The 16,971-nt window shown below is 43.7% G+C and overlaps 1 protein-coding gene across 1 annotated transcript; it reads left to right on the top strand.

Annotated features, from left to right (window-relative positions):
* The first annotated feature begins 748 nt into the window (after positions 1 to 748).
* On the top strand, positions 749 to 16,701 carry mesd (mesoderm development LRP chaperone). Its single transcript, XM_015975404.3, has 3 exons — positions 749 to 944; positions 8,407 to 8,639; positions 16,069 to 16,701. Exons 1-3 carry the CDS (start codon positions 792 to 794, stop codon positions 16,328 to 16,330), a joined length of 648 nt encoding a protein of 215 aa, XP_015830890.1. The 5' UTR covers positions 749 to 791; the 3' UTR covers positions 16,331 to 16,701.
* The last annotated feature ends 270 nt before the right edge of the window (positions 16,702 to 16,971 follow it).

Genomic DNA, 16,971 nt, shown 5'->3' with positions numbered 1-16,971 from the left:
CTGATACAAACAATCGCAAACGAATGACTTTGTTTTGGTGGAGCGATTTTGTAGCGGCCGCGCACAGGACGCAGCTGGAGTATTTGAGCCTTTACCGCTGCGTCCTCTCTGCTCATAGAATGCCCGCAAAGCTGAGTCCATAAATGACGCCATGTATGTTGATACTGGATCTTTTTTCAGGCTTCCCGCAATTTGAATTTTTAGGAAACCCACATCTTGATTCTGGGTTTAAAAATGCATTGTAATTACCACGTTACTGACAATTGTACCGAGTAAATATTACCATTTTTTCCCTGTAATGCCTTACATTACCTCATTACAGCAAAAAGCAATGCATTACAGTAATTAATTACTTTTGTACCGCGTTACTCCCAACACTGTATATATACACACACACACACATGCAGATAGCCTAGGCAGGACACATGGTTCCCAATTAAGCCACTTTCAAAAGCAAAAGCGTTCATTTCAACATGTGCAAGTATGTTGTCTCAAGCCCATGTGTTCTAATGTTTGTAATAAGGGAAACCGCTTGTAAATACGTCAATATTTCATCAAGTTAAGGGTGTTTTGTTTAAGCTGATCACTCACCTTCCAGCTGCTACCATTGAGAGTGGAGGGGTCTGTTGTCTGAGGTAAGATGGCCGCCGTTTAGCTACGCCCTCGACTCCCGCTTTCGCCATCTAGTGTTTACATATGTACATATCTATGGGGTTGACGTTCATGACGCGTCCTTCCTGCCTCGTGACCGGCTTCTCTTCTCAGCCAATCGCAGTATAACATCTGTAAAGATGGCGTCTGAGTTTAAATCGGGAGTTGTGATTATCCTGCTATGCTCATGCTTGCTCTGTATATCCGCGTTAGACGCTAAAACTAAACCCAAGAAAAAGGACATCCGAGACTACAATGACGCAGATATGGCGAGGCTTCTGGAGCAATGGGAGGTGAGTAAGGCGGTGGTTTTCATTCAGCCAGCTGCTAACCTTAGCCCGCTAACCCCAATTTCACACTGGAAGCTCCAGTGGCGCGGGACGGTACTCTCGTGCTTCAATGCGGCTGACCCCTATTTTATGGCAAGTCGACCGGATCGCATTTCACCCATTTCTGAACACGTTCGGTTGTTTAACGGCGTTTAAATACTGCCGTCAAGCCAGCCCTCGTTCGATTTTTACGGGCGCAACTACAAGAGAAATTACGGTAAGCGCTGTGTGCCTGGTCTGAACGTGCTGATGAACACTAGGTTGGAGTAAAACTGTACAAGATGAATTTTAATGATATGATCTATTTAAAAATACTTTTAATTAAAAGAATGAAAACGATTTAAACGTTTTTTTCTGTAAAATTTTGTGCAAGATAAAACTGCGTTTTTAATTTTATTTGTTCCAAAAATACTTAAAATTAAAAGAATAAACACGAGTTAATTGTTTTTTGTAAAATTGTGTGCAAGATAAAGCAGCGTTTATAATTTATTTGTTCCAAAAATGCTTTAAATTAAAAGGATAAACTCATTTGTCTGCAATTCTTATACAGCCCTGCCTTTCATCCTGATCTGATGGGACATTTCAAAATAAAGTTTCACTATATTCAATGGTTTCTTTCTCAAAATATGTCTGATTCCGCAACATCATTCGAATTCAGTATCATAGTGCACATTGACTATATTAGTCAACTTTTATCGACTGTATTTAAGTATTAGTCTTGCTTGTATCGACTATTCTCAGGTTAAATAAATAAAAGTTCCTTTGTGAGCAGCAGAAACACTTCCTTTATTGGTTTCAGCATAAAAGCACCTGTGCTGCTTTAATCTGAGTGTCTACAAACCAAATATAATCAGAATTCTTTATTGGGGGAGATTCGGCTTTTTCCATTGCTGCCCCCACCCTCCCGAAACTCTACCATCTTGGCTTACAAGATGGCGTCCATGAGTGGTTGTCCGTTTGCTAGTCTCCTGATCTTTTTTGGTTATTTGGTGTTTTTTATTGTTTCTTCTTTATCTGGTGCGGAGTCCCTGCTAACATATGATCGAGACTTACTGTTGTCGATCAGGTCCGCGTTGATCAACCTCCAGAACTCCGATACCGGACCGGCTTTCCCACCGCCTCTGGAACCTGGCGTTAACCCAGATCTCGGCCCTCTGTTACCTGTCGGCCTGCCGATGCCCAGGAGGCCATGGAAGAGGAAACGGGGGAAAAGAGCCGGCTTCTTCGTTCAGCTTCGAAAGATCCTGAGAGGCGAAGCTCTTCCCGATCGCTGCTCCGCGGCTGTGTTGTGGCGGATCCAACAGAAACTTAACGGAGTTGGGCTGATCTCGCTGCTAAATGGAGCCCCTGATGCAGGACGCTACCTGAAGGCGTGGGAGACAAAGAACCACCGCGGGCGTAGCCTGGAGTCGCTACGTAGCTTAGTCCGCCAGCAGCCCGCCATTATGGAGCCCGCGGCACGTACACCGCCAGATTCCTCCGCGAAAATGATGTTGATTAACGCGCGCTCCATAGCCAACAAGTCTCACATCCTCAACGATCTGTTCCGGACCAAAAAGTTAAACTTTTTGTGGATTTCCGAGTCGTGGCAGCGCGAAAATGACGTCACTCATCTCCGTGAGCTCTGTCCTCAAGAATGCTCTTTGTTCTCTGCTCCACGGACCACAGGCCACGGTGGAGGAACAGCTGTTATCTTTAAGAAACACTTTTCGTGCCAAATTATATCCTCAAACTCCTACAGCTCATTCGAGGTGATCATGATTAAAATTGGTTGAGTTCAACCAGTTTATGGAATTCTGGTCTATCGCCCACCTGGATCTACTTCATCCTTCCTGTCTGACTCTCAGGATCTCCTATCTTCAACTATTAAACTAGACAGGATACTCATTGTTGCAGACAAGCTCACATCACTCCAGGTTTACAGTCCCTCCACTGGCTCCCGGTAGAATATAGAATACAGTTTAAAGTTTTAGTCCTGACCTACAGAGCTCTTAACAACCAGGCTCCAAGCTACCTATCTGAGCTTTTATCCCCACACACCACCTCTCGGAACCTTAGATCCACATCTGAAAACCTCCTGGCTGTTCCTCGAACCAGACTGAAAACCAAAGGGGGCGGGGCCTTTCAGACTATTGCACCCAGACTTTGGAACAGTCTACCTTCAAATCTCCGTCTCGCTAACACTGTAGAAGTCTTTAAAAACCATCTAAAAACTCACCTTTTCATCCAGGCGTTCCCTCCCTAAATGTTTCAGAATGATGGCTTTGTTCGGGTTCACACCTTCACTTTGTTTATACTCATGATTTTATTTTCTACTTTATCACTGCTATTGTTTTTCTGATGTTTTTATTGGTTAGAGGTATTTGCCCTGATCTTTATCATGTTGTACAGCACTTTGTGATTTATATCTGAGAAAGGCGCTCTATAAATAAACTTTTACTTACTTACTTACCAAAGCCCCCCTGAGTGTTGCCAACTCGGTGACTGTCGCTGTTCCTGACGACTTTTTGACCCCCCTCAACGACCTTTTTTTTCTTTCAAAAAGCATCTAGCGACAAACCTAGCGACATTTCTCAGGACCCGATGCTACTTTCTGTAAAACTTTCTTGTAGATATTCCCCACAGGTTAGCAACAAAGAAACCATTTGCACTCTGAACCGTTCTTCGGGGAGTAAGGAAAGAGAACGATAATCTGCACATGTGCACGAGGACTGACCATTCATAAACCGTTTTCGGCCGAGCTGATTCGCCAAAGACAAAGGTACAGCTGCAGAGAGACCGCAGATTTACGTCTGCTACAGGCTCACACTTCTACTAGAGACGGCGCGGGCGTCAACCTGCCATCTCTGGTTCTGCAGCCGTCAGACACTTTGGCTTTTCCTGCATTTGGCAAATACAGTCAACAGGAGTTTCAACTGCCGTCCCAATTACACACGCAGCTCTGTGGCTCATCTGAATTTCCTTCAGAGACACAGGGATGGCTTTACTATGAGACACCCGCTCCCTTTTGCTCGGTGCGCCGTTATTATCACGATGGAGAGAAAACACAACAGAGAAGTTGAGAAACTAGGAGGTGTAAAAAAACTGCTTTTTAGGAAAATGCCTTTGAGAATGAGGAGAGCAGGAGGTCTGAGTTATATCCTACAACAGAACTGTTTGGATCACCACACCATATCTGTCTTAATGCCACTTTATTGGTAGTTTTGGAATTTATTGTACATATCAAAGCAATTTGGGCCATTTTAATCATACTAATTAATAACTTTAACACATAACAGTTTTTATTTTCCTCCCTTTTGCTGTTGAGATATATATATATATATATATATATATATATATATATATATATATATATATATATATATATATATACATATGTATTAGTGGTGGGCATAGATTAATTTCTTTAATCTACAGAGCCACTCCTTTGTTGCCCGGGCGGTGTGTTTGGGATCATTGTCGTGTTGGAAGACCCAGCCACGTTTCATCTTCAAAGCTCTCACTGATGGAAGGAGGTTTTGGCTCAGAATCTCACGATACATGGCCCCATTCATTCTGTCCTTAACACGGATCAGTCGTCCTGTCCCCTTAGCAGAAAAACAGCCCCAAAGCATGATGTTCCCACCCCCATGCTTCACAGTAGGTATGGTGTTCTTGGGATGCAACTCAGTATTCTTCTTCCTCCAAACACGACGAGTTGAGTTTATACCAAAAAGTTCTACTTTGGTTTCATCTGACCACATGACATTCTCGCAGTCCTCTGCTGTATCATCCATGTGCTCTCTGGCAAACTTCAGACGGGCCTGGACATGCACTGGCTTCAGCAGCGGAACACGTCTGGCACTGCAGGATTTGATTCCCTGCCGTTGTAGTGTGTTACTGATGGTGGCCTTTGTTACTGTGGTCCCAGCTCTCTGCAGGTCATTCACCAGGTCCCCCCGTGTGGTTCTGGGATTCTTGCTCACCGTTCTCATGATCATTTTGACCCCACGGGATGAGATCTTGCGTGGAGCCCCAGATCGAGGGAGATTATCAGTGGTCTTGTATGTCTTCCATTTTCTGATAATTGCTCCCACAGTTGATTTTTTTCACACCAAGCTGCTTGCCTATTGTAGATTCACTCTTCCCAGTCTGGTGCAGGTCTACAATTCTTTTCCTGGTGTCCTTCGAAAGCTCTTTGGTCTTGGCCATAGTGGAGTTTGGAGTCTGACTGTCTGAGGCTGTGGACAGGTGTCTTTTATACAGATAATGAGTTCAAACAGGTGCCATTTAGGGCTGTCGCGGTTGAGGAATTCCTCCTGCGGTGATTCAGGGTGGCTTAATATTGCGGTGTGCGATATTATTGCAGTCCTTTTTTTATTGCAGTACTATCTAAACATAATGTTTACACATTTAAAAAAGGTTAAAAATTGCCGTGCCTTCTTTAATAACACTTTACTGAATGCAGATCAAAGGGCAGTAACAACACAGATCGCAGTAACGTTTGTTTCTCCGACAGTCGGAGTCCGACTGAACTTAAAAACAACAACATTCAGGAGAAGGTTAAACTTTTAAATGCAAATTTGGCTGCAGCATCTAACAAATAAGAAACAAGTCCCCATTTTGTTTAGTTGTTTAAAATCAAGCATAAAAATTACATGTACCGGGCGCGCGCGCCGGGGGGCGGGCACACTATCATTTCACTTTCACACACACGAATGACGGTGATTTATAGCTCGGTCACGTCCTTGTTACCCACAAGCAAAACCAGCATGTTAACCATATACGGTTTGAGAGAGGACCTGAGAGGGGTGGCAACATTTGCAGCAACACTGAAAACCCTCTCGGATGGTGCGCTCGTTGCACTAACGCACACGTACTTGCGTGCGACTGGCGAGCAAAGGGAATCTCTCCCGGTTGTTGCTCCACCATGTCAGGGGTGGATGCATTCCTCCTGCAGGTAGCGAGTGAGCTCCAGCTCGGCTCAAACTCTCTTCGGGACGGTTGCAGAAGCAGTGCTTGTCCGGGACTTCAGCAGGTCTCCGAGCATTTATTTATTTATTTATGTTTGCCGCTGGTGGCAGCTCCGTCTCGGCCAAGGACTCTGGCTGCACAGCTACTTTCAGTCAAAAACGGTTGGCAACACTGCCCCTGACCTCTCCACCCTAAAACTCTTGACAAGATTAATTTCTAAACTGTTTTAAAGTTTTTTTTAATTGTTGGATAATCTGCTTGTTTTATCGTGACTTTTTACAGTATCTTGAGTGTCTAGAAAAGCATTTTATGTATATTATACTTTATTTTGACCCCTGACCTGTCCTACTTTGGTGTCCCACCTGAAGGCTGAGCTTCTGCTGGTGCAGCTCCTAGGCTCACTGAGGCAGGTAAACCCCCAGACCCCAAGGTGGCAATGCCTCAAATAGGTGAAAAATAAATAATGTAATAAAATATCTTATCAGGTTCTGGGAACTATAAACACCTTTCTAGACCACCATTTACTAGGGCTGGGCGATATGGCAAAAATAGAATATCACGATTTTTCCAATATTTTATCACGATTTCGATTTTATCACGATTTTTTATCCATGAATAGCATAACTTCAATTGCGTATTAAAGAAGAGAAACATTGAATAAACAAACATTTATTCATATTAGGGATAATCAGCACAGTGCTAACACACTTATATTTTAAACTCACACCAGAGATGATAAAAGCCCTGAGAGAAACTATTACAAAAATCAGATTTTCTCGTTTTTCAAGTAACTTAACATGAATTAAAATCGTAAACATATTTAAAGTGCAAACATGTCAATTGCAAACGTATTGTGCAAACATGAACTTGTTCAGAATACTATGTAGCTCCCAGTTGCTCATGTAGTGGATAGTTAAGCTCAAATACGGCTCTGATGTGCGGCTGGACCAGAGATCGCTTGTGGTAGCAAATAACTGCGCATTCTGAATATTTTCTGCAACAAGTCTCTAAATAAAGTAAAATTTTCCAGTGCAGATTGGAGACAACCCATAGAAGCACTGATTTGATCTCATTTCAGAGAAAAGTAGAACAGGTTAGATGCACCTAATAAATAAAATTACTAACAAACTCAGGAATCTGTTTCTTTGTTTCACTGTTCTGGTGCTGAAAATATCACTAATGTGGATCAAAGGAGATCCACAGATGAATGCACCTCTTATTTATTATTTGGAGACTACATTTACTGCAGCTGGCAGAGGCAGAGATTGTTTCTATTGATACATGGATTTACAGAATCATTTTAAATGTTAATAGGGGAAGACTGCAGGAGGGAGCGGTAAAATACAGGGGGTCCCCAGCAAAAACAAGAAACTACGAGTCTGATGAAACCCGCTGGTTTTCCATCAGGCAGTCACGGGGCAGCTCCATCGACCCAGTGACCGAGCTCAGTCCGGTACCGACACCGGCTCGGCAGAGGGTGAACGAGCCGAGGCGGCGTCGTGCTCTGCTTAAGAAGCGGTGTTATTTTCCTGCTTCAGAAGAAGCGTCCAACGTGTTTTTACGCTTTCTCCGAGACATGTCACGTCGCTAAGTTGTTAGCGCCGCGCGCTAAGGAAACCCTGCGTTCCTCTTCGGAACGAAAACCTCGCTGTCGCTCTCAGCCGCGGCCAAAGCCATGTTTGTTCACACACAGGTGAAAACAAGCGGGGCACTAATATATTACAATGACTCACTCTGATTGGTTAAGGGTCAAACAAAGGCGTGTCATTCGCCTGGGGTAAGTTCCCTTTTCATTCAGAGGCAGAAATTCAACAGCAGAGCTGTGAATCGTGATAAAAAGGTCTCTCAAAAATGACAGACCGTCAGATGTGTAGATCGTAAAACGGTCTAAAATCGTCATATCGCCCAGCCCTACCATTTACCATACTCGTACTTATTTTGTCATGAATCTGAAATAATAATCTTGGTTTCTGAACACAACATCACAGCATCAGAAAGAAAACACGTTGACATGCAGCTGCTTGTCAAATATAAAGTTAAAGTCCCATTAGTTGTCACACACACTGATGTGTGTGCGAAATTTGTTCTCCGCATTTGACCCATCCCCTGGGGGAGCGGTGAGCTACAGACGAGCCGCGCTCGGGAACCATTTGGTGGTTTAACCCCCCAATCCAACCCCTTTAATGCTGAGTGTCACGCAGGGAGGCACTGGGTCCCATTTTTTCAAAGTCTTTGGTATGACCCGACCAGGAATCGAACCCTGATCTCCCAGTCTCAGGGCGGACACTCTACCACTAGGCCACTGAGCTGGTTCAAGAAACATCAGCAAAGTAAAATATATCTGTCAGACCACCAAGTTACCATGTAGGTACCTCACAGTTAATAGTTAAACCGGTTAATCTCTGCAACCCTACCTAATTAAAGTAGAAAACGCTTACGTTCTCCTGATGGACTTTTCCTCTGTACTTTGCAGGAGGATGATGACATAGAAGAAGGGGACCTTCCTGAGCACAGACGATCTCCTCCACCTATTGACCTTTCAAAGTTGGATGCCTCTAAGCCTGAGGATCTTCTCAAGATGTCCAAAAAAGGCAGGACTCTGATGGTCTTTGCAACAGTGACTGGAAATCCTACAGAGAAGGAGACTGAGGAGATCACAGGCCTGTGGCAGGGCAGTCTCTTCAACGCCAACTATGATGTTCAGAGGTGAGCTTCTCTGTTAGGTTGGTGTTTATAATAACCATGTCAGAAAAATTAGCAAGCAAAACTAGACTTTGTGTGAGTGAACGTAAACAGGAAAAGGTGTTTGAACATTCTAAAAGCTTTTCTCTCTTTCTTTATATTATGTAAAAGTCACTTTTTGCTTTCATTAGCGCTGCCATGTTGGTATACTGCTGCTCTCTACACTAATGCGGGATATCATATTCCATCCAACCATCCATTTCCAGTAGCCTAAGCCCAGAGGCCCATACTCTCCTTTTCCCAGCTCCTCAGTGGGGAATCCCAAGGTGTGCCCTAGCCAGCATAGTCCCTACAACGTATCCTGGGTCTTCCCTTGGGTCTCCTCCTAGTTAGACGTGCCCAGAAAACCTCAACAGGGAGGCCAGGAGGCATCCTGTCCAGATGCCAGAGCCGCCTCAACCGGCTCCTGTCGATGTGGAGGAGCAACGGGTCTACTCCGAGCCCCTCCCGGATGACTGAGCTTCTCACCCTATCTCTAAGGGAGAGCCCAGCCACTCTGCGGAGAAAACTCATTTTGGCCGCTTGTATCTGTGATCTCGTTCTTTCGGTCATTACCCAAAGCTCATGACCATAGGTGAGGGTAGGAACGTAGATCGACCGGTAAATCGAGAGCTTCACCTTCTGACTCAGCTCTCTCTTCACCACGACAGACCGGTACAACGCCCACATCACTGCAGACGCAGCACCAATCCACCTATCGATCTCACGTTCCAGTTTTCCCTCACTCGTGAACAAGACCCCGAGATACTGAAACTCCTCCACTTGGGGCATTCTACCCGTTTCAGATTCAAGACCATGGTCTCAAATTTAGAGGAGCTGATTCTCATCCCAGCTGCTTCACTCTGCTGCGAACCACTCCAGTGAGAGCTGGAGATCACGTTCTGATGAAGCCAACAGGACCACATCATCTGCAAAAGGCAGAGACCTGATCCTCAGGCCACCAAAATACCTTGGCAGAATCTGGGACAAAGGCCAGCCTTGGCGGAGTCCAGTTCTCACCAGAAACAAGCCTGACTTACTGCTGGCAATGTGGAACAAGCTCTGGCACTCGTCATACATGGTTGACCAAATTCCCACACACCCTCCAGGATCCCCCTAAGGGTATAGAGCTGGTCCAGTGTTCCATGGTCAGGACGAAATCCACATTGCTCCTCCTGAATCTGAGGTTCAACAATCCGTCTGGCCTCCTCTCCAGAACCCCTGAATAGACCTTATCAGGGAGGCTCAGGAGTGTGATCCCCCTGTAGTTGGAACACACCCTGTGGTCACCACATATTTAAGTCCTATCAGAAATCAGATGTGGGTCGCATGTGGGGAAACAAAACAAGATTAGTTGCGCTTTTGCCTGCAGTGTGAACAGATGTCCCATTCCCATATTGATATCGGCCCAAAAACACTATTGGATTATATCGGACTGCATCAACAATCTCCAATTTCAGCAGTGTGTTCCGCATAGGGCAGCAACTAACGATTATGTTCATAATCGATTAATCTGTCGATTATTTTTTCGATTCATCGATTAATCGGTTTATTATTGTTTAGCTATTTAACCTATACAAGTGATGAATACATTTCAGTTAAGAAAAAGAAAAACATAGGAGAATTGTGCAGTTGACTGCAATCTATTTTATTGCACATGAACGCAGTCAGCGGTGTAAAATGAGCTAAACAGTGCAAAATATCAGTCCAGAATAATTTTTTGGCATCAAAATATAAGAGGTAAATTCCATAAAAAAATAATGTAGAATCTAGAATAGAGTTTGTAAGTGGTATGCATTGCTGGGGGGTGAGTGTCTTGTTCCCCATGTAGTTGTCCATCTTTGCTTGTTTTTTTTTCTGCATAAGAAACACAAATAGACTGAAATAAGTACACATATAAAATAAAGCAGCACACACACTACAACACTAAATCAATATTACATTATTTGAATTAATTAACAATATACAGTGATCATTTATTTTGACAAAAATGTGTTGTGAGGCGTTTTACAGCGTTAGATAGTAAAACAGCCTTTTAATAGTAAAAAATGACTTTCTGAATTTCTCCTGTATTTAAAAATTGAAAGCGTACAACTATGCCGCGTTATATTCACCTGGACACAGCTCGTCTGTATATTTTTCTCTGCGGAGTTGTCCTTTTTTGAATGAGGAACATAGTTATGGGTTTGTGCCGTTTTTCTCTTAACGAGAACATTCTTATGAACAGACGTGCTAAATTTGGCAAGCGCATGATACACAACACAGAGATTCACGATTGCATCTAGTCAGTCAGAAGTAGAACACCGTAGACTGACGCGGCAAAAAAATCATGTTTAACATCCACTATAACGAACTCAGCTAAAACACTAAGTCCCAAATTGGATCTGCGTGTAGTGATGGACCACTATATTTAGCTTGTTTACTTTCTGTTACTTACCGGGCTGGCTCTTCCTCTGCTGCATCAGCCCCCACATGCTTTCGTCTCAAATGTTCACTTAGGGACGTCGTGCTTCCGTGCCATGCTAGATGGTTTTTGCATATTTTGCAGGTCACCCGTCTTTTCATGGCATCTAGAGTGAAGTGCTCCCATACTCGTGAGGTTTTTGTCCGGGGTTTCTCTTCAGTTTTGTCGCTTCTATTTTTCTTCCGTATTTCTTCTTGTTCCGCCATCTCTCACAGCAAGATGCGCGTCAGTAACGTGTTACGTCATGAAAACCGAGGGCACTTATTGGCTCGTTTTTTCTTCTACGGCTTCACTGGTGGATCAGTGGCTCATTACTGCCACACACTGGCGGCAAATTTAACAGATTGTAACCGATGTCAGATTGTGGTAAAAATAGACTTTATGCGGTAAAATGTGATTATTAAACAACTAATCGATGACTAAAAAAGTTGTTAACTATTTTAATAATCGATTATAATCGATTAAATCGATTAGTTGTTTCAGCTCTAGTTCCGCATAAAATTCCATTCCAGGAATTCTATCCAGCAGCGTCCAGAACCAGCATGCAAAGTTCATGTGTTCAGAATGGATAGGATATTTGGATCACACAAATGAACTTTTTATTAAAACGCGGACAATGAAGTTCCAGGACTTGGTTAAATACTAAACAGCACAAATAATGCTGTCTCTTGCGACTCAGCGCCTTGGGCTTCCTGACAGGGTTGCGGAAGGCGCTTTATAAATAAAGCCGTTTTTGGATATGTGAAGAATGCCGAGGGACAGCTGAAAGAAGACGGCTATCCTGTTTGCAGCACGAGCAGAAAAAGTGTCTGTGAAAGGCAGCAACGCTTCAAATCTCATGACACATCTGATGACCATCACCCACAACTCTACAGTCAACGCAAGGCAAGCTAACGTTAGCGTTTTAGCTAAAATGCGTGATCCGAGGATTTGGGTTGAGGGAGAATGCAACGAGTCGCTATATAAAGCAGCCGCAGCGCCGCTACCTGCATATAAACCGTGTCGCGGACACCGCCATGTTGAAATGACGCTATGCATTACGGGGCTCCCAGGGGCAGATAAGAGTTGGTCTCTCTCCGAGAATAATTATGAATTTAACAACGATTACTGCCTGATGACATTTTCCCACATCTGCAAAGCTCACTGGAAGGACACAAACCGAGGACAATACTTTCCTGATATAGGGTTTATTACTCAAGTAAGGGTAAAAAATTATCTGATTAGAAGGCTACTTGAGTACTGAGTATCATCTGGTCTAATATTTTTAAAATGATGACATCAAACAGACATAAAATAAGAAGTTATGGGCAAATATTGGTGTTTTAAAGACTAAAGGGGAAAATGTAAACAAATAAACAACATAATTACAAAATAACACATTTTAGGCTAAATTTAGACACAAACTGAGGACAATATTTCCTGACATACAGGGTTTATTTAATTGTGTGAAAATGTAGCACGTTTAAAAAAATACCGCGATAATACCGAAAACCGTGGTAATTTTGGTCACAATAACCGTGAGGTTAAATTTTCACACCGTGACAACCCTAATACAGACCATTTTAGATTAGGTTACATTTCCTTTATTCCCAGATTAGGTAGTTTGTAGCGCTCATTATAATGTTGTAGAAAATGTCTGGCCAATCCACGTGATCGGTATCGGTGATCATTATTCTTTGATATCGGTATCGGTGATCGGCAGCAAAAAACCTGATCGGTGCATCCCTAGTGTTGAGGGGATCGGTTTTGGTGGCCTGAGGATCAGGTCTCTGCTTTTTGCAGATGATGTTGGCTTCATCGGACAGTGGTCTCCAGCTTTTGCTGGAGCGGTTTACAGCAGAGTGTGAAGCGGCTGAGATGAGAATCAGCTCCTCTAAATCCAAGATCATGGTCTTCAATTGGAAAAGGGTAGAACACCTTCTCCAGGTCAGGGATGAGGTCCTGCCTCAAGCCGAGGAGTTAAAGTATGTCGGGGTTTTGTAGGGATGCACCGATCAGGTGCGCGCATGTGCCGCCGGCAACTTCAGCAGATGATACGGTGGCTGGTAAGGGTCACCGCGCCTACACCGCAGCCACGGTAAAACCCACCAAGATAATATAGTTTTTTTAAAAACAAGACGGTTATTATTATTGTCAACTTTTTTTTTTACCGGGGTTTACCGCTACACCGGTTACCGTGACAACCCTACCTGATCGGTCTGCTTTGATTTATTTTGAAAACTCCGATCAAAACCGATAGGGGCGCTATCGGCCGATTACGATCAAATGCCGATCCATCGGTGCATCCCTAGGGTCTTGTTCACAACTGAAGGGAAAAATGGAGTATGAGATATGCAGATTGGCGCTGCATCTGCAGTGATGGGTTAGGGTTAGGGTTAACCCTAACCCTGTACTGATCTGTCGTGGTGAAGAAAGAGCTTAGCCGGAACGCAAAGCTCTGGATTTACCAGTCAACGTTCCTACCCTCACCTATGGTCACGAGCTTTGGATAGTGGCTCAAAGAACGAGATTGCGGATACAGGTGGCCAAAATGACTTTTCTCCACAGGGTGGCTGGTAGGGCTGGGCGATATGACGATCTACACATCTGACGGTCTGTCATTTTTGAGAGACCTTTTTATCACGATTCACAGCTCTGCTGTTGAATTTCTGCCTCTGAATGAAAAGGGAACTTACCTCAGGCGAATGACGCGCCTTTGTTTGACCCTTAACCAATCAGAGTGAGTCATAGTAATATATTACTGACCCGCTTGTTTTCACCTGTGTGTGAACTAACATGGCTTCGGCCGCGGCGGAGAGCGACAGCGAGGTCTTCGGTCCGTTATATGGAACTGGTTTGGGTTTTCACCAGATGACAAAGAGCAGCGAAACGTCATTTACAAGGAGAGCATCAAGGCGAGTGATGGCAACACCACAAACTTGTTTAATCACTTGAAAAGAAGGCAAACAATACAATACAATGAGAGCCAGCTGGCAGCTAAAGCTAAAAAGCCTGCAGCGGCTAGTGCTTCTTCCAGGCAGCAAACGCTAACAAACACACAAAACTCACTCCCTACGACAGAGACAGCAGACGATGGAACAGCGTGACCGATGCAGTGACGTACCACTTGGTTAAAGATTTGTGTCCCGTGCCAACAGTAGGAGCGGGATTTAAGAACATGATAAAAACATTGGATCTGCGCTACGAGTTTTCCAGCCGCAAGTATTTTTCGAACACCGCCATTCCACGCATGTACGCTGAATGCAAAGTGAGAGTTGCAGAAAATATTCAGAATGAGCAGTTATTTGCTACCACAAGCGATCTCTGGTCCAGCCGCACATCAGAGCCGTATTTGAGCTTAACTATCCACTACATGAGCAACTGGGAGCTACGTAGTATTTTGAACAAGTTAATGTTTGCAATTGACATGTTTGCACTTTAAATATGTTTACGATTTTAATTTATGTTAAGTTACTTGAAAAACGAGAAGAACTGATTTTTGTAATTGTTTCTCTCAGGACTTTTATCATCTCTGGTGTGAGTTTAAAATATAAGTGGGTTAGCACTGTGCTGATTATCCCTAATATGAATAAATGTTTATTTATTCAATGTTTCTCTTCTTTAATACGCAATTGAAGTTATGCTATTCATGGATAAAAAATCGTGATAAAATCGAAATCGTGATAAAATATTGGAAAAATCGTGATATTCTATTTTTGCCATATCGCCCAGCCCTAGTAAATGGTGATCTAGGGCTCTCCCTTAGAGATAGGGTGAGAAGATCGGTCATCGGGGAGGGGCTCGGAGTTCACCCGCTACTCCTCCACGTTGAGAGGAGTCAGTCGAGGCGGCTCGAGCATCTGGTCAGGATACCTCCCAAACACCTCCCTGGTGAGGTTTTCTGGGCATGTCCAACTGGAAGGAGATCCAAGGGAAGGTGTGATGTCTGGGTTTATATAATAAATTTGGCTGTTTGTTTGATGTAATTTAACAAGTTCTCAAATTAACATTGACCACTTCTGCACCATTGATTAGTCTACGCACCAGAATAGTGGAAGTTTTAGGGAATCCGGTCTGCAAGCAAAGTCATCTCGGCAAATGAGTGAGTGGACTTCTGATGTGTCTGAAGTAGGGCTGGGCGATGTATCGCTATTTAGAAAATATCGATAAACAAGATACAAGATGACTTTATATCGATATAACTGGTCAAACCGCTATGCTAGCGATGACATGTTGCTCCGTCTCTAAGCGGTTATTACGTGTATTCTCACAAGTTTGCTCAATCAGAGAGCCTCTGGGTAAATGTGCTGCTCTAAACTTTGCATTTGGCTTTCTGGTTTTTGGTTATTTGGGGACGTTCAACGCCAGTGGAGTTCTGTTTTCCATCCTTCTTGTGCGGAGAGACGAGCCAAACCCCTCCCTCTCCCGTGTAATCAGTAAACCTCTACGGATAGCCGGAGTGGCCAAATTACTGCAAACATGTTGTAAGGGTTTGAATAGTAAACTATAGGGTTAACGTTTTATTTTCAAGGCGAGCTCAACGGGTGAGAAATGTTGTTCCGGTTTTTCCCGCTTTGGTTTGCTACGCTAGTAAATCCTCCTTTACGAGCGATTCTGTTGAAAAAGTTAAGAGTTTGTAAGGCGCGGGTTACGGCGACAGTAGCCCGAAAATAACACTCATGAAAGAGCAACCAGAGACTCTGAGTCATTACAGTATAATCGCTGATATGAGCCGATACTGTTAGCCAGTACTGTCGTGACAGCCCACGTGATCTTCAGTAGGTGCCATTACATCATCATACATTTTGGTTGACATGATAGGTTTTGTTTCTCTGGACAATAAATAACCGATATGGCCACCTGTAGATGAAATGAAAAAATTGTACATTAATTATAAATATGTAATTAAAAAGTGCCTGTGGGACATTTGATACACCTCTAAACGATAAAGCGTTTGTGTTTGTCTTACAGGTTTGTAGTGGGCTCAAACAGGGTCATCTTCATGCTTCGAGATGGGAGTTTAGCCTGGGAAGTCCGAGACTTCCTGGTGGCCCAAGACCTGTGTGAAGATGTTACTGTGGAGGGTCAGGTGTTCCCTGGGAAGGCTGCCAGCAACAACACTAAAGACAAGCAGCAAAATGAGGTGAACGCCAAGAAAAAAGACAAGAAAGCAGAGAAGAAGAAGCCAGACCTGAAGGCTAACCGTGCCAGCCATGTGAAACAGGAGCTGTGAAGGAACATTTAGGAGCTTCTGCTGGTTACTTCTGGACCGGCACCTGTTTAGTTCTGGTGAGGAGCTGCAGGAGCACACGAGAAGAGGCGGTACCAGATCGGACGGATGTCCCTAATTGCTCCTGGTACACCTGACTTGAATCTCATCCATTGATTCACTGTTTTCACTTTTCCTACCCGGAGCATCTGGAGCGACTGAGACTTTTAGTGATGGTCAGTCACAGCTTCTCTGTTCTAACGTGATGGAACAGCTAAAGAAGGCAATCACAGCAGTGACTCTTCCTGAAAGATGCGTAGGTCTGGATTTAATTTGAGCACTTCCTGTGTAATACTTTTTCACTGAACATGGAAATAAACCTTTTGTCATCCGTAGTGGAGGTGTGTCTTATACCTGAACATCTTTTACTGAAGATCTGAAGCTGAACATCTAATTCATGTTCATTAACTTCCTCAGAAGAGCTCGTGTTTTATACTAGATGACACAGGCCTGATACGGTGCTTCAGTGAAGAAAGTACTTCCCTCTGTGTTTTACTGGGCAACAGGTACCACATTATAATAACTGGTGTAATGTTTTGTAAGGGCTTACTTTTAATAAATGCTAAATGGAATATAAACATATTCAATCGAACGTAAGTTTCCAT

Source organism: Nothobranchius furzeri, chromosome 9, assembly GCF_043380555.1.
Source record: "Nothobranchius furzeri strain GRZ-AD chromosome 9, NfurGRZ-RIMD1, whole genome shotgun sequence".
Lineage (NCBI taxonomy): Eukaryota > Metazoa > Chordata > Actinopteri > Cyprinodontiformes > Nothobranchiidae > Nothobranchius > Nothobranchius furzeri.
The sequence above is the reverse complement of the archived record's forward strand: the minus strand, read 5'-3'. Positions and strand labels throughout refer to the sequence as shown.

Excerpts from the sequence above, each read along its gene's own strand:
- mesd (XM_015975404.3), top strand. The coding sequence starts at position 792 with ATGGCGTCTGAGTTTAAATCGGGAGTTGTGATTATCCTGCTATGCTCA. Across the intron at positions 945-8,406 it reads GGCTTCTGGAGCAATGGGAG|GAGGATGATGACATAGAAGA; the intron begins GTGAGTAAGGCG and ends TGTACTTTGCAG. Across the intron at positions 8,640-16,068 it reads GCCAACTATGATGTTCAGAG|GTTTGTAGTGGGCTCAAACA; the intron begins GTGAGCTTCTCT and ends TTTGTCTTACAG.